At 43.0% G+C, this 19,351-nt stretch overlaps 4 protein-coding genes and 2 long non-coding RNA genes across 6 annotated transcripts; 2 read left to right on the top strand and 4 right to left on the bottom strand.

The window, feature by feature from the left end:
* The first annotated feature begins 180 nt into the window (after positions 1-180).
* On the top strand, positions 181-1,725 carry LOC146684262 (uncharacterized). The gene is made up of 2 exons (XM_085443577.1): positions 181-581; positions 702-1,725. Exons 1-2 carry the CDS (start codon positions 405-407, stop codon positions 1,293-1,295), a joined length of 771 nt encoding a protein of 256 aa, XP_085299703.1. The 5' UTR covers positions 181-404; the 3' UTR covers positions 1,296-1,725.
* Positions 1,726-2,293: 568 nt separating this feature from the next.
* On the bottom strand, positions 2,294-6,053 carry LOC146684263 (uncharacterized). The gene has a single exon (XM_085443580.1). It carries the CDS (start codon positions 5,113-5,115, stop codon positions 2,839-2,841), a length of 2,277 nt encoding a protein of 758 aa, XP_085299706.1. The 5' UTR covers positions 5,116-6,053; the 3' UTR covers positions 2,294-2,838.
* Positions 6,054-6,062: 9 nt separating this feature from the next.
* LOC146684264 (uncharacterized) lies at positions 6,063-7,938 on the top strand. Its single transcript, XM_085443582.1, has 2 exons — positions 6,063-6,640; positions 6,761-7,938. Exons 1-2 carry the CDS (start codon positions 6,464-6,466, stop codon positions 7,352-7,354), a joined length of 771 nt encoding a protein of 256 aa, XP_085299708.1. The 5' UTR covers positions 6,063-6,463; the 3' UTR covers positions 7,355-7,938.
* Positions 7,939-8,139: 201 nt separating this feature from the next.
* On the bottom strand, positions 8,140-11,786 carry LOC146684265 (uncharacterized). The gene has a single exon (XM_085443578.1). The coding sequence runs from the start codon at positions 10,959-10,961 to the stop codon at positions 8,685-8,687; it is 2,277 nt and encodes a 758-aa protein (XP_085299704.1). The 5' UTR covers positions 10,962-11,786; the 3' UTR covers positions 8,140-8,684.
* Positions 11,787-11,848: 62 nt separating this feature from the next.
* Positions 11,849-13,646, bottom strand: LOC146684266 (uncharacterized). The gene is made up of 2 exons (XR_014917126.1): positions 12,489-13,646; positions 11,849-12,411 (listed from the first exon to the last, which is right to left on the bottom strand). It is a non-coding gene; the product is annotated as an uncharacterized LOC146684266 (long non-coding RNA).
* A 4,695-nt stretch (positions 13,647-18,341) lies between these two features.
* LOC146684267 (uncharacterized) lies at positions 18,342-19,341 on the bottom strand. Its single transcript, XR_014917127.1, has 2 exons — positions 18,982-19,341; positions 18,342-18,904 (listed from the first exon to the last, which is right to left on the bottom strand). It is a non-coding gene; the product is annotated as an uncharacterized LOC146684267 (long non-coding RNA).
* Between the last annotated feature and the right edge of the window lie 10 nt (positions 19,342-19,351).

Genomic DNA, 19,351 nt, shown 5'->3' on the forward strand with positions numbered 1-19,351 from the left:
TGACAGTATATATGTATGTTATTATAATGAACACAGTGTATATATGTATGAATGTTTGATTCAAAGATAAGATTAGACATTTAAAATAAATGAATAACAAACAAAAATCTAGCAGGTTGAGCACTGTGTGAAGCAGGAAACATTCAAGCAGATGAAAAATATATTAAATGGAAATACTGAGCTTATCGTTGATCAGCTTGGATTGTGTAGATCACAAATCTTTTGGTCTGAATCTTTTTTTATTTAATTCTTATAATATCCATCGTGACTCTCTTTTTCATCAGTGGAACTCTGTCCCAATCTGCTCCACCACCGGAAGATTCTCCGCTGTCCACGATGTCTTCACTGTGGATGCCATGTTTGTGTCTTATCTATCGTAGGTCCTGCAGGGAAATGGTGTGACTATGTCTCTCATCATACCGTCCCTCATTGGACTTGATAAAACCTTGGAGAATTGTGTCACCAACTACACCCACTTCTGCAAGGCCCTGCGCACAGGCCTCTACACACACTTCCAGCCAGTGATTCACCAGAAGGACATGATACTAGCTGCTGTGCTGGATCCTAGGATCAAACTGCAGGTACCAAATTAGGCCAGAAGCATAGTGGACTTCTGTAGATTTATATTTAATTGAATATGCGTGTTGAGTAGATATAGGAAAAAAATGTGTGTACATTTAAAACAACCATTTTTTTTGCAGCCGTTTTCTGATGACAACCAGGATGAACAGAATGATTTCCTAACACCTCCGTCAAAATCTGAGGCTCGCAGCATTGTTGAGTCCACATTAGAAAACATGGAAGCCTCAACTTTTCCTACTGTTGAGGCAGAGAAAGATCAGACAGGCAGTGGGCTGGAGCACGATGTGAAAGAAGAAAGCCAGACAGATGGCGTGATGGACACTTGTGCTGGCAGCTCAGACAACAACTGTCCTGAAATCAGTGAAAACGACCTCAAGAGGAAGTCCATCTTCAACTTCCTTCAGCCTCCTGCAAAGACTCTAAAGATGTCAGAGTTCGACGTGTACCTGTCTGAACCGCTGTGGGAAAGCAACTCTACTCTTCAGTACTGGAAATGTGCTTCTCGATTCCCGAAGCTCCAAGGCCTCGCCAAGAAGCTGCTGGCGGTGCCCGCCACATCTGGAGGTTTTGACCGTTTCAGTCCGATGGCTGCGTGCATTGTGAAAGCAAAAAGGAACCGCTTGCCACCTCACCCCACAGAGAGACTGCTACTATACAAAAACTCTGTAAAAGTGAAGACTGTTAAAAAGCCCAGTCGGGCTGCTAAACACTGATGGATAACAGCTGAGTGTGGCAGAGGTTTCACAGCATTAAACAGAAACTCTGCCTCTACTTTTAAAAACTGTGCCATACGCTAAGAAGGAGGGTGAACTGCTAATACCTCTTATATTGTAGCAAATGAATCAGCTGACTCTTTCTTCCTAGAACGCATTTGCTGGTCTGCATTAAAAAAACAAAACAACAAGTCCTGTGTTACAGCTGGTTTCATCAGTTTGTTAAAGGGACGCATTCTGGTCAATGATCCTCACAGCTTCATCCTCACAGAGCCCATTTAATAATGGGCTCTGCAGAGGAGCTAAAGAAGAGTCCAGCATGTTGCTCTGACTGTGTAACTCCTAAAGGTACAGTAACGGCAACATTGCCTAGTGACTGATCAGGCCAGCTACAACTACACATGTTTCTTTTCCAAATATTTATTTATAAGTGACTTATGTATGTATGTATGTATGTATATATATGTATATATTGTACTATTCTTAGTCAGCGTATTGTCTGTCTTGTCTTAATGTTGGTTTAAAATGGAGCACTGTAGCAAAAAATAATTTCCCCCAGGGATCAATAAAGTATTCTGATTCTGATTCTGATTCTGATTTCTGTTTCTCATATAAACCATCTCAGTGACTTCAGCAGAGATATTTTGTTAGTCAGGGTAAATACAAGGATTAGCTACCGAACATGTGCTTTTGCTCAATGTCTGACTGCGAGTGACTGAGAATGTGTTTACTTTAAAAAATGAAATATGTATTTGGCCACAGTAACTAAAGGTTCGCTAACTAAAAACTAACTAAAATGTAGCTTTAAAAATAGCTGAGAACAGCCTATTTTAATAACCTCACTCCACTTCCTGCCACTGTACAAAAATGAAGCCAAAATTCCCTTTTCATGGGGACTGCCATCACTTTGTATTTTTGAAGCCAGTGTGTGCGTAGTAGTGAATAAAAGCAGATCAAAAGTACTCAAATACAACCACTTGTACACATCAAAAGAAAAATTCAGTTCACATCAATTTTATTTGTGCCAATTTTAAAACTTTAGGGTAACATCCCTACAATAACGCAGAGATTGTAGGGATGTTAACTTGCAATATTATATAATATTGCAAGTTAACATCCCTACAATAATGCAGAGAAAACCCAACAATCCGAAGATCCCCTATGAGCAAGCACTTGGCGACAGTGGGAAGGAAAAACTCCCTTTTAATAGGAAGAAACCTTCAGTAGAACCAGGCTCAGTGAGGGGCGGCCATCTACCTCGACCGGTTGGGGGTGATGAAGCGACATAGATGAAATGCATGTCACTTCCTCACACATGCAGAGATGTCCTTATTGTCTTACATTTATGATGTTATAGCAAATACAGCCTCTCCTGGGTTACGGATGTAATATACCCTCAGGATGGGCGGGTATTAAATTTTTTTCTGATATTGTCTCTTTGTGATTTATTTTGACTTTGGAAACAAAGAAATAGATATTTTTTAACCAGCTTAAAAGCTGATTATTTCTTTGGGGTCAGTGTGAGAACTGGTAGGAGGATTTTTTAGATGTGGTTGGGTTTGGCTGAAGGCCGGCGCTTGAGTAGTTTTGCACCAGGATTGTATACTCTACGTAGAGTTGACTGGGAAGTAAGTTCAGGTGAATGGGGATGAAACATTTCTTCTTCTGCCTTGGGAGTAACAGTGGACTTGAGGTTGAGTGAGCTCCTAGACTCAGACTGCTTCTTTGAGTTGTCTACAGTTTTAGACCGGGCCCTAGTGGAAATAGGAGGTAGCAGGCCATGCACTGCTTTTAGCTTACTGTCATATGTGGTAAGCTTGTTACCCTTTTTACCCTTAAGGTCTCTAATTTCTTTCTGTTGTTCTTTCAGCTCATTGTCGCCTTTGGATGGAAAGTATTCCGCATTACTCAGGTCAAATCTCACCTTTTTCCGGGCTATTTGTTCATCCCCATCCTTTCTTTGCTGCTCTGGGGAGGCTTTTTTCTCGACTTGCACAGTGCGGCCGAGCGTGTCATAAAGTCCCTTCAGCTGTTGCAGCAGATCGTCATTTTCTTTTTTCTGTACTGCATTCTTTTGTCGTTGAATGCCAATGTCAGTTTCCAGTTCTTCTATTACTTGCTCAAGCTTAAATACTGTGTGTTTGGACTTTGTCAGAGCTTTCTCAACCTCTTCTTTGTCCTCCACAGTTTGCGTCAACTTTGACTTCACTGTGAAGAGGTTGTCATTTGCAGAGCTAAGCTGTTTCTCGTGTTCTTTCTTTTGTTCTGCCTGCTGCAGTTTGATAATGTCCAGCTCAGTCTTTACAGCATTATAGCTGGTCTTAGCATTGGCAAGGTCTACGTTTGTCTCTTGGAGTTCTTGAGCCTTTTCTTTGATTTTATTCTGAAGTGTCTTTATAGTGTCTCTAGCTGTATAGAGTTCGTTCTCAATGCAGAACTTTGTCTCAGAAAGGAGCACTTTATCAGACCTAAGATTTTCACGTCTCTTTATCTCCAGTTCCAGATCGTTTTCTGCTTTGCTAAGAGCAGTTTTCAGACGGGCTATGTTATTTTCTTGGGATGAAATTTTCTTCCCAGACTCCTGCGTCTCATTTTCAAATATAATTATTTGCTTAGTTTTAACCTCAAGGCAGTTTTCCAGACGGTCGATAGTAAAACGTTGCCTTGCCAGCTCCTTTATCTGACTTTCAGATTCCAGGACTTTAGCTTTTAACTCTTTCCTCAACGTTATGTTGTTACATTCCTTCTCCCTAAGACGTACTTTCAGTTCATCATTTTTCTTTGTCAGTTGGTTTTTCTCGTCTATTGCCCAGCGCTTTCCCGCTTTATACTCCTCATTTTGTCTTTGACACTTTTTAAGTTCAGCCTGTAGTTTCTCTTTTTCTTCTTCCACACTTTTAACTTTCTGTTGACGGCAGTACACCTCCCCAGGTAGTGTAAGAAGCTCGTCTATCCTTCTTTCAAGGAAGTCATTACGATGAATGTACTTCTCATTGTTCTGAATCTCAGTCTGAAGCTGCTCATTTTGTTTCTGCAGTTCTTTAAGTGTTTCATTTTTTTCCTCAGTCGTCTTGCTTAGCTTCATCTTGAGTTCTTGTTTTTCCTGCTCATTTTTGATTTTAAGGACAACCAGAGATTCCACCTCCTTTTCTTTCTTGTCCCGCATCGTTTTTTCAGTGGCACACTTATTTTCAAGGTGTTTGATTGCCTTATGAAGAGCCCGAATTTTTGCCTCATATTTGTTTGTGAGATCTACATTCTGTGACTCTGCGGACCTTAGCTGGGATTTGGTTTCCAGCAAAACATTTTCCATTTTTTCCATCTTTTCATCTTTGGATTCCTCTGTCATCTTCACAACCAGTTCCTGTTCTTCTTTCAAAGATGCCTCAAGACTTGAAATCTTACAATTCTTTTCATCGATTTCCTCAAGCTGAAGTTTTTCAGCTTGTTTGTAATTTTCTATCTCATATCTGAGCACCTGCATTTCTTTGGACTCCTCTTTCATCTTCGCAACCAGTTCCTGCTCTTCTTTCAAAGATGCCTCAAGACTTGAAATCTTACAATTCTTTTCATCGATTTCCTCCAACTGAAGCTTTTCAGCTTGTTTGTACTTTTCTATCTCATATCTGAGCACCTGCATTTCTTTGGACTCCTCTTTCATCTTTGCAACCAGTCCCTGCTCTTCTTTCAAAGATGCCTCAAGACTTGAAATCCTACAATTCTTTTCTTGGATTTCCTCAAGCTGAAGTTTTTCAGCTTGTTTGTAATTTTCTATCTCATTTCTGAGCATCTGCATATCAAAGTAGCTTAGGGAGCTCATTTTGAAATGAATGTATTTAGTTTAGTTTATACGACGTGTTATTCTGTGTTTGAAAAATGATCTACTCAATGAGACAAAGTGTTCGCAAGTGGAAACTGTTAGTTCAGAACTATAGCGATCTATGGGTTCAAGGTATGTACTCGAGGGATATTTATAGGCTCTGACTCCGCCCCCAGAACTGTCTTCAAAGGAGTTCAAGTGACGTTATCGCCGAACGTCGTGACATTCAAAGGACAGTCTATTATGATGTCATTTTGTACCAGAATGGGTTCAATTTGATATTGTGTCTTTGCAAGTTTGTTCAACTTGCATTGCGATTTCTTTTTTTAGCAGACTTTAGCGATCCTTCTACTTGGGCTGTCTTCAAGTTTAAGGTATCTGTCGTTTCCCACCGTATCCCGCCCCGATCGATCCATTTATGTACGAGCCCATCCGCCCCCGGATCCGTTCATCGGGGCTCATCGCTACTGTTGTAGTCACTTGTCCGGAGCTAACAACAGCTGTTGAGCTGACTATTAAGCTAACATTATGCCCGCTAGTGTTACGTGTCCTACAAGTCACACTTTTTCTGTGATAAACAGTTGAATTAAATTCTTACAGCGTATGAGAGGTTGGCAGCGTCAAAACATTAGCAATAGGTGACAATAACGAGTGCTGGAGGATTTATTTAGTTATTTATTTAGATCCATTTCTTCAGTATAAGAAGCCATACTATCAGAACACCGCAATACAGATACAACTAATAGGCTACTTATTCTGCAGAAAAACTTTCACCATTTGTGCTTAAGAGTATATGAATTTATATGACTACTGCTTATGTTGAAGATTAAGCTCAGTTTTAATATTTCATGTCATTCTATAATGATCATAGCGTATGCAGAGATGACACATATTTGTCCATTTTAATATTCAGCTGAGCATGAATGGAATGTCAGAGCGGTGTCTGACAGTATATATGTATGTTATTATAATGAACACAGTGTATATATGTATGAATGTTTGATTCAAAGATAAGATTAGACATTTAAAATAAATGAATAACAAACAAAAATCTAGCAGGTTGAGCACTGTGTGAAGCAGGAAACATTCAAGCAGATGAAAAATATATTAAATGAAAATACTGAGCTTATCGTTGATCAGCTTGGATTGTGTAGATCACAAATCTTTTGGTCTGAATCTTTTTTTATTTAATTCTTATAATATCCATCGTGACTCTCTTTTTCATCAGTGGAACTCTGTCCCAGTCTGCTCCACCACCGGGAGATTCTCCGCTGTCCACGATGTCTTCACTGTGGATGCCATGTTTGTGTCTTATCTATCGTAGGTCCTGCAGGGAAATGGTGTGACTATGTCTCTCATCATACCGTCCCTCATTGGACTTGATAAAACCTTGGAGAATTGTGTCACCAACTACACCCACTTCTGCAAGGCCCTGCGCACAGGCCTCTACACACACTTCCAGCCAGTGATTCACCAGAAGGACATGATACTAGCTGCTGTGCTGGATCCTAGGATCAAACTGCAGGTACCAAATTAGGCCAGAAGCATAGTGGACTTCTGTAGATTTATATTTAATTGAATATGCGTGTTGAGTAGATAAAGGAAAAAAATGTGTGTACATTTAAAACAACCATTTTTTTTGCAGCCGTTTTCTGATGACAACCAGGATGAACAGAATGATTTCCTAACACCTCCGTCAAAATCTGAGGCTCGCAGCATTGTTGAGTCCACATTAGAAAACATGGAAGCCTCAACTTTTCCTACTGTTGAGGCAGAGAAAGATCAGACAGGCAGTGGGCTGGAGCACGATGTGAAAGAAGAAAGCCAGACAGATGGCGTGATGGACACTTGTGCTGGCAGCTCAGACAACAACTGTCCTGAAATCAGTGAAAACGACCTCAAGAGGAAGTCCATCTTCAACTTCCTTCAGCCGCCTGCAAAGACTCTAAAGATGTCAGAGTTCGACGTGTACCTGTCTGAACCGCTGTGGGAAAGCAACTCTACTCTTCAGTACTGGAAATGTGCTTCTCGATTCCCGAAGCTCCAAGGCCTCGCCAAGAAGCTGCTGGCGGTGCCCGCCACATCTGGAGGTTTTGACCGTTTCAGTCCGATGGCTGCGTGCATTGTGAAAGCAAAAAGGAACCGCTTGCCACCTCACACTACAGAGAGACTGCTACTATACAAAAACTCTGTAAAAGTGAAGACTGTTAAAAAGCCCAGTCGGGCTGCTAAACACTGATGGATAACAGCTGAGTGTGGCAGAGCTTGCACAGCATTAAACAGAAACTCTGCCTCTACTTTTAAAAACTGTGCCATACGCTAAGAAGGAGGGTGAACTGCTAATACCTCTTATATTGTAGCAAATGAATCAGCTGACTCTTTCTTCCTAGAACGCATTTGCTGGTCTGCATTAAAAAAACAAAACAACAAGTCCTGTGTTACAGCTGGTTTCATCAGTTTGTTAAAGGGACGCATTCTGGTCAATGATCCTCACAGCTTCATCCTCACAGAGCCCATTTAATAATGGGCTCTGCAGAGGAGCTAAAGAAGAGTCCAGCATGTTGCTCTGACTGTGTAACTCCTAAAGGTACAGTAACGGCAACATTGCCTAGTGACTGATCAGGCCAGTAACATTTCTGTTTCTCATATAAACCATCTCAGTGACTTCAGCAGAGATATTTTGTTAGTCAGGGTAAATACAAGGATTAGCTAGGATTAGCTCAATGTCTGACTGCGAGTGACTGAGAATGTGTTTACTTTAAAAAATGAAATATGTATTTGGCCACAGTAACTAAAGGTTCGCTAACTAAAAACTAACTAAAATGTAGCTTTAAAAATAGCTGAGAACAGCCTATTTTAATAACCTCACTCCACTTCCTGCCACTGTACAAAAATGAAGCCAAAATTCCCTTTTCATGGGGACTGCCATCACTTTGTATTTTTGAAGCCAGTGTGTGCGTAGTAGTGAATAAAAGCAGATCAAAAGTACTCAAATACAACCACTTGTACACATCAAAAGAAAAATTCAGTTCACATCAATTTTATTTGTGCCAATTTTAAAACTTTAGGGTAACATCCCTACAATAACGCAGAGATTGTAGGGATGTTAACTTGCAATATTATATAATATTGCAAGTTAACATCCCTACAATAATGCAGAGAAAACCCAACAATCCGAAGATCCCCTATGAGCAAGCACTTGGCGACAGTGGGAAGGAAAAACTCCCTTTTAATAGGAAGAAACCTTCAGTAGAACCAGGCTCAGTGAGGGGCGGCCATCTACCTCGACCGGTTGGGGGTGATGAAGCGACATAGATGAAATGCATGTCACTTCCTCACACATGCAGAGATGTCCTTATTGTCTTACATTTATGATGTTATAGCAAATACAGCCTCTCCTGGGTTACGGATGTAATATACCCTCAGGATGGGCGGGTATTAAATTTTTTTCTGATATTGTCTCTTTGTGATTTATTTTGACTTTGGAAACAAAGAAATAGATATTTTTTAACCAGCTTAAAAGCTGATTATTTCTTTGGGGTCAGTGTGAGAACTGGTAGGAGGATTTTTTAGATGTGGTTGGGTTTGGCTGAAGGCCGGCGCTTGAGTAGTTTTGCACCAGGATTGTATACTCTACGTAGAGTTGACTGGGAAGTAAGTTCAGGTGAATGGGGATGAAACATTTCTTCTTCTGCCTTGGGAGTAACAGTGGACTTGAGGTTGAGTGAGCTCCTAGACTCAGACTGCTTCTTTGAGTTGTCTACAGTTTTAGACCGGGCCCTAGTGGAAATAGGAGGTAGCAGGCCATGCACTGCTTTTAGCTTACTGTCATATGTGGTAAGCTTGTTACCCTTTTTACCCTTAAGGTCTCTAATTTCTTTCTGTTGTTCTTTCAGCTCATTGTCGCCTTTGGATGGAAAGTATTCCACATTACTCAGGTCAAATCTCACCTTTTTCCGGGCTATTTGTTCATCCCCATCCTTTCTTTGCTGCTCTGGGGAGGCTTTTTTCTCGACTTGCACAGTGCGGCCGAGCGTGTCATAAAGTCCCTTCAGCTGTTGCAGCAGATCGTCATTTTCTTTTTTCTGTACTGCATTCTTTTGTCGTTGAATGCCAATGTCAGTTTCCAGTTCTTCTATTACTTGCTCAAGCTTAAATACTGTGTGTTTGGACTTTGTCAGAGCTTTCTCAACCTCTTCTTTGTCCTCCACAGTTTGCGTCAACTTTGACTTCACTGTGAAGAGGTTGTCATTTGCAGAGCTAAGCTGTTTCTCGTGTTCTTTCTTTTGTTCTGCCTGCTGCAGTTTGATAATGTCCAGCTCAGTCTTTACAGCATTATAGCTGGTCTTAGCATTGGCAAGGTCTACGTTTGTCTCTTGGAGTTCTTGAGCCTTTTCTTTGATTTTATTCTGAAGTGTCTTTATAGTGTCTCTAGCTGTATAGAGTTCGTTCTCAATGCAGAACTTTGTCTCAGAAAGGAGCACTTTATCAGACCTAAGATTTTCACGTCTCTTTATCTCCAGTTCCAGATCGTTTTCTGCTTTGCTAAGAGCAGTTTTCAGACGGGCTATGTTATTTTCTTGGGATGAAATTTTCTTCCCAGACTCCTGCGTCTCATTTTCAAATATAATTATTTGCTTAGTTTTAACCTCAAGGCAGTTTTCCAGACGGTCGATAGTAAAACGTTGCCTTGCCAGCTCCTTTATCTGACTTTCAGATTCCAGGACTTTAGCTTTTAACTCTTTCCTCAACGTTATGTTGTTACATTCCTTCTCCCTAAGACGTACTTTCAGTTCATCATTTTTCTTTGTCAGTTGGTTTTTCTCATCTATTGCCCAGCGCTTTCCCGCTTTATACTCCTCATTTTGTCTTTGACACTTTTTAAGTTCAGCCTGTAGTTTCTCTTTTTCTTCTTCCACACTTTTAACTTTCTGTTGACGGCAGTACACCTCCCCAGGTAGTGTAAGAAGCTCGTCTATCCTTCTTTCAAGGAAGTCATTACGATGAATGTACTTCTCATTGTTCTGAATCTCAGTCTGAAGCTGCTCATTTTGTTTCTGCAGTTCTTTAAGTGTTTCATTTTTTTCCTCAGTCGTCTTGCTTAGCTTCATCTTGAGTTCTTGTTTTTCCTGCTCATTTTTGATTTTAAGGACAACCAGAGATTCCACCTCCTTTTCTTTCTTGTCCCGCATCGTTTTTTCAGTGGCACACTTATTTTCAAGGTGTTTGATTGCCTTATGAAGAGCCCGAATTTTTGCCTCATATTTGTTTGTGAGATCTACATTCTGTGACTCTGCGGACCTTAGCTGGGATTTGGTTTCCAGCAAAACATTTTCCATTTTTTCCATCTTTTCATCTTTGGATTCCTCTGTCATCTTCGCAACCAGTTCCTGTTCTTCTTTCAAAGATGCCTCAAGACTTGAAATCTTAGAATTCTTTTCATCGATTTCCTCAAGCTGAAGTTTTTCAGCTTGTTTGTAATTTTCTATCTCATATCTGAGCACCTGCATTTCTTTGGACTCCTCTTTCATCTTCGCAACCAGTTCCTGCTCTTCTTTCAAAGATGCCTCAAGACTTGAAATCTTACAATTCTTTTCATCGATTTCCTCCAACTGAAGCTTTTCAGCTTGTTTGTACTTTTCTATCTCATTTCTGAGCACCTGCATTTCTTTGGACTCCTCTTTCATCTTTGCAACCAGTCCCTGCTCTTCTTTCAAAGATGCCTCAAGACTTGAAATCCTACAATTCTTTTCTTGGATTTCCTCAAGCTGAAGTTTTTCAGCTTGTTTGTAATTTTCTATCTCATTTCTGAGCATCTGCATATCAAAGTAGCTTAGGGAGCTCATTTTGAAATGAATGTATTTAGTTTAGTTTATACGACGTGTTATTCTGTGTTTGAAAAATGATCTACTCAATGAGACAAAGTGTTCGCAAGTGGAAACTGTTAGTTCAGAACTATAGCGATCTATGGGTTCAAGGTATGTACTCGAGGGATATTTATAGGCTCTGACTCCGCCCCCAGAACTGTCTTCAAAGGAGTTCAAGTGACGTTATCGCCGAACGTCGTGACATTCAAAGGACAGTCTATTATGATGTCATTTTGTACCAGAATGGGTTCAATTTGATATTGTGTCTTTGCAAGTTTGTTCAACTTGCATTGCGATTTCTTTTTTTAGCAGACTTTAGCGATCCTTCTACTTGGGCTGTCTTCAAGTTTAAGGTATCTGTCGTTTCCCACCGTATCCCGCCCCGATCGATCCATTTATGTACGAGCCCATCCGCCCCCGGATCCGTTCATCGGGGCTCATCGCTACTGTTGTAGTCACTTGTCCGGAGCTAACAACAGCTGTTGAGCTGACTATTAAGCTAACATTATGCCCGCTAGTGTTACGTGTCCTACAAGTCACACTTTTTCTGTGATAAACAGTTGAATTAAATTCTTACAGCGTATGAGAGGTTGGCAGCGTCAAAACATTAGCAATAGGTGACAATAACGAGTGCTGGAGGATTTATTTAGTTATTTATTTAGATCCATTTCTTCAGTATAAGAAGCCATACTATCAGAACACCGCAATACAGATACAACTAATAGGCTACTTATTCTGCAGAAAAACTTTCACCATTTGTGCTTAAGAGTATATGAATTTATATGACTACTGCTTATGTTGAAGATTAAGCTCATGTGACCCGTGGTAGGTACCTATTTAAAATAGGACAGAGCCGTAGGCGCACAGTCAGTTTAAAAGAGTTTAATTTTTTAATACAAAATAAAAGAAACAGTGTAACAGCGGCACCTCAAACCAATTAAAAACGTTACCTTATTAGAGACGATAAAACTGTGCGATTGCCCGTGAGACGGGACAAGCGCTGCGGGGAACCGTTTAAAAACAAATCGACATAGCACACAGGTTAAACATGGACGGCAACTCACACATGACCCCAAATGGGTAAAACACTATAGAAAAAAAGTCAAATCTTCAGTGCCGTCTTCACTCGGGCCCACCGCTGTGCATGCAAAAGCGGGGAGACAAAAAAAGGATTTGTTTTCCCTGCAGCGCCTTCACCGTCTGCGACAATATATATATAAATATAAATAAAGGGGTTAAAATACTAAAAGGATCAATATCTGTGGTGCCTACTGATACAGAAAAAGTAAAACCAAAAACCAAGACCATCGACAGCCGCAGCAGTCAGTCTGTCGGCTTACACCAGTTTAAAACAAATTAAAACACACTGATGTGTCGGGTCCTTTGCCCGCAGCCAGAAATCCACCTGGCAAAGCAGCAGCTCGGTACTCTGTGAATAAAAGACAGGAGATCACTAGCTGGACAATAAAACACAGGAATATTCCTCCACTGAATTGGTTTTGTTACCTGTCCGCAAGTTCGTGTCACACCCTAATAAATGTGGGTCAGTGGCGATGAAGTCCACTATATCGTTCTCACGGGAGCAATGTTTCCCACCTACAAGGGTGCAAATAACTGTAAACCTCTGCCAACAGCCAGAGCTCAAGTGGTACATTTTTGTGTAACCTACCGTTCTAACAGAAGTTTAGGGGAAGGACGCGTATCAGACTTTCATAGTTAAGAAACACCAACTTGCCCAACTCGGACCAAGCACTCGCAGCTTCAGGTTTGCAAAGGAATACCCAATTGCCCACACCTGCGCTTATGAAAGGAGCGAAGACCAGCTCCGCCCACCAGGGGCGGTCCCAAATCTCCAGGTCTCACCTGTCACATTCTCCCCCCTGGTTTTTGCATTGGCGACCCGACAATGAAACCTTAAAGCCACGGTCTATAAAAAGCTGTAACTGAATGTACACTAGGTGGCCTGGCTTCAGCTGATTGGGGCAGATGGTGTGGATTGGAATGGTAGCCAGCTGTTGAGCGTGTCGTTCTTCTAACTGTACCACTTTCAGCTAATGGAGTGGGGACACTACACTGTGGAGTCAGGGTACCAGGATTAGTCCTTCTGGACTGCGGCCTCATTACTATAGCCAGGTCCTCTGGGAGTTGTTGGGGACAAGGTGCAGAATCAGTTTGTACACTTTGGGGGTCACCTCTTGGGGACTCCCTTCGTTGCCACACATAAAAGTCTCCCTCATTCTCAGACGGGGGTAACCGGTCAGGTGAACTTCTAGGGTTAGCAGTTTGCTGGAGCTCTGCCCTTATTTTCTCACAGATATCAGCAGGGATCGGCTTGATAAATTGTCTATTAACCTGTCTTTTCTGTTCTGGATCATTGAGTGGGGCCACTGTATACACAGGACCAGCATCAGCAGGGGCACGGACAATACAATACGGTGTAACGCCCCAAAAATCTTGGATTTTATTCCGTCCCCGAATGCTATGATCTCTCAAATACACTAACTGATGCAATGGCAAGGGGTCAGAAGCTGGGGCAGGTTGACGATCTGCACGCAGCGTCGCTGCTGCTTTGGTGCGGTTACTCACACCTTTATAAGCTACATCTAGACGTTTCTGATGCTCTTGGACCCAAGTGTGTACCGGGCCGTGAGTGGGTTCCTCCACTCTGCCTAACAGGAAGTCAACTGGGAGCTGGGGCTCTTGGCCAAACATAAGAAAATAGGGTGACTCACCCGTAGTTTGATGGATTGTGGTATTGTAAGAAAAGGTGAGCTGCTGTAAATACATGGGCCAATGACGCTTTTGCTCAGGGGGCAGGGTTCTCAACAGATCATGCAGAGTCCGATTAAAACGCTCACACTGGCCATTACCTTGTGGGTGGTAAGGAGTGGTGCGAGTCTTTTCCACACCATATAACTGGCATAGCTGCTGAACTAATGCTCCTTCAAAACTCCTCCCCTGATCGGAGTGGATCCTAGAGGGAACACCAAAGCGATAAAACCACTCATAAACCAAAACACTGGCCACAGTAGTTGCCTTTTGATCCTTAGTAGAAATGGCCTGAGTGAACTTTGAAAACACATCAGTAAGAATCAATACATTTTCACGGCCATCAACGGAGGGTTCAAGGCATGTGAAATCAATTGCCAGAATCTGATTGGGCCTCGCAGCCATGAGGTGACCCATGGTTGTTTTAGGTTTGGGATAAACTGCTTTAGCCTGCGCACAACGTTCACATTGCTGACAGTAATCCTGAACCTCCTTAGACATACCTGGCCAATAACACCTCTTGCGTATCAAGTCTGCAGTCCTGTCAGTTCCCTGATGACCATGGTCATTATGCAAGCCATGTAAAACCTCATTCTTGAGACTCTGAGGGACCACTAATTGGCACACTGGTTCCCCCCCATCTGGCTGAAAGATCTGCCGATAAAGGACGCCCTCCTTTTCTACCAGTTTCCTCCACTGGCGCAACATTTCCAGCACTGCTGCTGGCAAATCTCTTCTCTCCTGGCGAGTAGGGCCAGTTCCTCTGCGCCAAAACTTCAAAAAACCACTAATCGTGGGGTCCTCCCTCTGCAAAGTAGCAAGGTCTGCAAGTGAATGAGAGGGTAAAACCGAAATCATAGATTGGATTACTTGCTGGGGTGGTAAAACTGTTTGCACTAAAGAGTCTGGAAGGGAAGTACCAGGAAGCAGTGTTTCTAAAGACACAGTTTGATCGGATGGCTGACACTGTCGAGACAAAGCATCTGCATTGCCATTTGTACGACCCGGACGATACTTAATTGAAAAATCAAAAGAAGAGAGCTGAGCCGCCCAACGCTGTTCCAAAGCTCCAAGCTTTGCTGTAGTCAGATGGCTCAAGGGGTTGTTGTCTGTATGGACAACACACCTGTTACCCAGCAAATATTCTCTGAATTTTTCAGTCATAGCCCATTTCAAGGCTAGGAATTCAAGTTTCATGGAGCTGTAATTGGACATGTTACGTTCCGTGGGCTTTAGCCCTCGACTAGCATAAGCTATAGGACGCACCTTGCCATCAGCTTGCTGTTGTGAAAGCACTGCCCCCAGACCCCAGTGGCTGGCATCAACCTCCAAGATAAAAGGTTGTGAAAAATTAGCATAAGCCAATACGGGGGAATGCACCAACCGAGCTTTCAACTCTTGAAAGCTATTTTCACACTGCTCGGTCCAGACTTCCTGCAATGCACGCTTGGAGGGGCGTTTGTGCTTAGTCCCAGCCAGTTCGGCCACCAGCTGGTGGAGCGGAGCAGCTAGGGATGCAAAACCTGGAACAAAGCGGCGATAGTAACTAGCAAACCCTAAGAATGATCTCAATTCAGCAACAGAGCTAGGAGTTTGCCAATTAGACACCGCAGATATTTTGTCTGGGTCCGTGGCTACCCCGTCCTTGGAGATCACATGCCCAAGGTACTTTACCTCTGTCTGCAGAAAACAGCATTTTTCCAACTTGGCCTTCAAGTTTTGTACCCGCAAGGTCTCCAGTACTGCTCCTAGGCGCTGAATATGCTCATCTACTGTGGTAGAGAAGACAATCACATCATCCAAGTACAACAACAAAGACTGGTGATTCTGGGAACCAAACATTCGCTCCATCAATCTCTGAAAGGTGCTTGGTGCATTACAGAGGCCAAACGGCATGCGGTTGAACTCAAATAACCCAAAAGGAGTACAGAAAGCAGTTTTCTTTTTGTCTGGCTCAGCAACAGGGACCTGATTGTAGCCACTAGCCAAGTCCAAGGTAGAGAACCAACATGCACCTGACAACACATCCAAGGACTCCTCAATTCGGGGCAAGGGAAAAGCATCCTTCCTAGTCCTTGAGTTCAGCAGACGGTAATCCACACAAAGCCTAATACTGGAGTCCTTCTTTCGTACTACCACGATTGGGGATGCAAAAGGGCTACAACTTTCTCTGATCACCTGACTCTCCAACAGGTGTTGAATATGGGCCTTAACGCTCTCATACTCTGAAGGTGGAATCCGTCGATACCGCTGGCGGACCGGAGTCTCATCTAAAAGTGGGATCTCATGAGTCATTAAATTGGTACACCCTAAGTCACCATCATGTGAAGAAAAAACAGATTGGTAGTCACGCAAAAGGGCCCTTACCCTGTCCTGATCCTGTACAGTGAGGGCTGAGAGATCAATTGCATTAATTGCAGTTTTCAGAGGGTTGGATTCCACACTCTGGGTTGCAATGGTAACACGTTTTTCCTCTCCCAAATCTTCCAAGAGCCTGGTCGAGCCATCCGATTGGCTGACAATTTCAACTTGGCACAAGGTGCCAAGCTGACTGCGAGGTGGCAAAATGGCCTCAGTTAATCCCACATTGGTAACTGGGATAAATGCAGTGCCACTGACCACCTGGACCAAAGCTGGAGAAGAAAGGAGACCATGAGGCAAACCAGCATCTAATGGTTCGAAAAGCGCTGTTCCAGTGTGTGCTGAAGGGACTTTCCGACATGTAGTTGGTACAAACTTCATTGTGCCTGCGGGGATGCAAATTTTTCTCCTACCCTTAACTCTCACTGGGCCACTAACTTGTGCTTCAGGCTGTAGCTGCGCTGTATGGCAACGCTGCAAAGCCTGCTGCCAAGGATCCTCCTGCACTAAAGGAAGGTCAAAAAGAGCAGAGCCATGTTCCAAAAACAGCTCCCTATAACACTCACGGATCACATTCATGCCGAGTACTCCACATATTTCTGAGTTGGGGCTGGGCTCCAAAGGATCTCTAACAACTAACACACCACGTTTCGGTATTTGCCTCCCTAACACTTGGCAATCAAGCTCCAGGTAGCCAACATAGGGAATATCTAGCCCATTAGCTGCCCGTAACCGCAGCCAATGGCATGCTTTCAGTTTCTCTGGACCCCAGTTCTTAAAATGTTTGGCAAAAAAACTCTCCGTGATGGTAGTGACCATGGATCCAGTGTCTAATAAACAGGAGACATCTACCCCTCCCATATTAATGGTAACCTTTGGACAGGAGCCTACCAACTTGGGTGGGGGACCAGACATTTGAGCATTACAACTGTTGGAGCCAGTTATGTCCCCATCTGATATGTGGCTCAGCATAACAGAGGGTGCTAGTTTTCCGCCTGCATGGAAAACGTACCCTGCCCAGATGAGCTCCTGCTAGGGGCTGTAGATTCAAAGGCTACTACCCTCTCATTATCACAGTCTTTAGCAAAATGGCCAGGCTTCTGACACCGTCTGCAAATAACCTGCCTTCCTCTCTGCGTGAACCTAGACTTACTTGATGTATGGGCAACTCTCAACTCATGTGTAAGCTGATCAATCTGGGCCTGCTGCCGTTTTAACATTTCCTTAACCTCTGCTAATTCTGACCCAATAGTATCCCTTGGCCCCTTTGTTTGTCCTGTATGCTGAATGCTGTAGACTGCTGGGACAGAATAAGTCCTGAACCGGCCGGGTTCTACTCCTACTCTGCCTTCCCGCTCCCACCTGAGGCCTTCATCTCTTAAAGTATGGAGGTCATAATCTGGATGTTCGCGAACAATCCTTTTAAGCTCGCGGCTCAAATTTCCATCCCGGACACCCTCTACAAACTGATCAGAAAGCAGTCTAGCAGCCTCAGGAATTCGCCTCTCTGGACAACTTTGGATCATTTTGTCCATGAGAGAAAACAATGCATGTGAGAATTTCCTCAGTGACTCTCCTTCTTGCTGCCTTCTTGCATAAAAAGCTTCCTTAACAGCAATAAAGGACATGGGGCAACCATACTGGCTAAGGAGAATACCAAAAATGCGGTCTGGATCTTCTCTTACTTGCTGGGACCTATATTTTATTTCCTCACGAGCATCACCAGTCAAATGATCATAGATATAATGGGCTCTATCAACAGGGGCAAGTCTACGAGTGCGCATCACAGATTTTATTTCCTCCACCCAACTTTGGACACTAATTTCCCCAGTTCCACTAAACAGGGGGCACGACCTCTCTCTAGGGATATAAACCAGCCTCTCTTGGAGAGAGCCCTCCATAGGGGTAGAGTCACGAGGTCTACAGGGGCTAGAAATGCCTGATTGGGACTCCATAATAAAAAATAAAAACCCTCAACAGTAAGTGCCTACTGTGTTTAAATGCAGGTTACACTTTGTTACCACCAGGATTTACCAGCTGCTGCTTTGCCTAAAAAAAATAAATACAAATATAAAACAGTTTAAAAACACAGACCCATAAAAATAAAAATTTTACACAAACCAACTGACTAATCGCTGTGCACACCTAGAGGCTCGTCCTGTCCGACAACGCCAGTTTGTGACCCGTGGTAGGTACCTATTTAAAATAGGACAGAGCCGTAGGCGCACAGTCAGTTTAAAAGAGTTTAATTTTTTAATACAAAATAAAAGAAACAGTGTAACAGCGGCACCTCAAACCAATTAAAAACGTTACCTTATTAGAGACGATAAAACTGTGCGATTGCCCGTGAGACGGGACAAGCGCTGCGGGGAACCGTTTAAAAACAAATCGACATAGCACACAGGTTAAACATGGACGGCAACTCACACATGACCCCAAATGGGTAAAACACTATAGAAAAAAAGTCAAATCTTCAGTGCCGTCTTCACTCGGGCCCACCGCTGTGCATGCAAAAGCGGGGAGACAAAAAAAGGATTTGTTTTCCCTGCAGCGCCTTCACCGTCTGCGACAATATATATATAAATATAAATAAAGGGGTTAAAATACTAAAAGGATCAATATCTGTGGTGCCTACTGATACAGAAAAAGTAAAACCAAAAACCAAGACCATCGACAGCCGCAGCAGTCAGTCTGTCGGCTTACACCAGTTTAAAACAAATTAAAACACACTGATGTGTCGGGTCCTTTGCCCGCAGCCAGAAATCCACCTGGCAAAGCAGCAGCTCGGTACTCTGTGAATAAAAGACAGGAGATCACTAGCTGGACAATAAAACACAGGAATATTCCTCCACTGAATTGGTTTTGTTACCTGTCCGCAAGTTCGTGTCACACCCTAATAAATGTGGGTCAGTGGCGATGAAGTCCACTATATCGTTCTCACGGGAGCAATGTTTCCCACCTACAAGGGTGCAAATAACTGTAAACCTCTGCCAACAGCCAGAGCTCAAGTGGTACATTTTTGTGTAACCTACCGTTCTAACAGAAGTTTAGGGGAAGGACGCGTATCAGACTTTCATAGTTAAGAAACACCAACTTGCCCAACTCGGACCAAGCACTCGCAGCTTCAGGTTTGCAAAGGAATACCCAATTGCCCACACCTGCGCTTATGAAAGGAGCGAAGACCAGCTCCGCCCACCAGGGGCGGTCCCAAATCTCCAGGTCTCACCTGTCACACTCAG

Source organism: Copadichromis virginalis, linkage group LG20 (genome assembly GCF_057382275.1).
Source record: "Copadichromis virginalis isolate Kocher_CV1m ecotype Utaka linkage group LG20, C_Virginalis_male_GT1.1, whole genome shotgun sequence".
NCBI lineage: Eukaryota > Metazoa > Chordata > Actinopteri > Cichliformes > Cichlidae > Copadichromis > Copadichromis virginalis.

Excerpts from the sequence above, each read along its gene's own strand:
- LOC146684263 (XM_085443580.1), bottom strand. The coding sequence starts at position 5,115 with ATGAGCTCCCTAAGCTACTTTGATATGCAGATGCTCAGAAATGAGATA.
- LOC146684262 (XM_085443577.1), top strand. The coding sequence starts at position 405 with ATGTCTCTCATCATACCGTCCCTCATTGGACTTGATAAAACCTTGGAG. Across the intron at positions 582-701 it reads ATCCTAGGATCAAACTGCAG|CCGTTTTCTGATGACAACCA; the intron begins GTACCAAATTAG and ends TTTTTTTTGCAG.
- LOC146684265 (XM_085443578.1), bottom strand. The coding sequence starts at position 10,961 with ATGAGCTCCCTAAGCTACTTTGATATGCAGATGCTCAGAAATGAGATA.
- LOC146684264 (XM_085443582.1), top strand. The coding sequence starts at position 6,464 with ATGTCTCTCATCATACCGTCCCTCATTGGACTTGATAAAACCTTGGAG. Across the intron at positions 6,641-6,760 it reads ATCCTAGGATCAAACTGCAG|CCGTTTTCTGATGACAACCA; the intron begins GTACCAAATTAG and ends TTTTTTTTGCAG.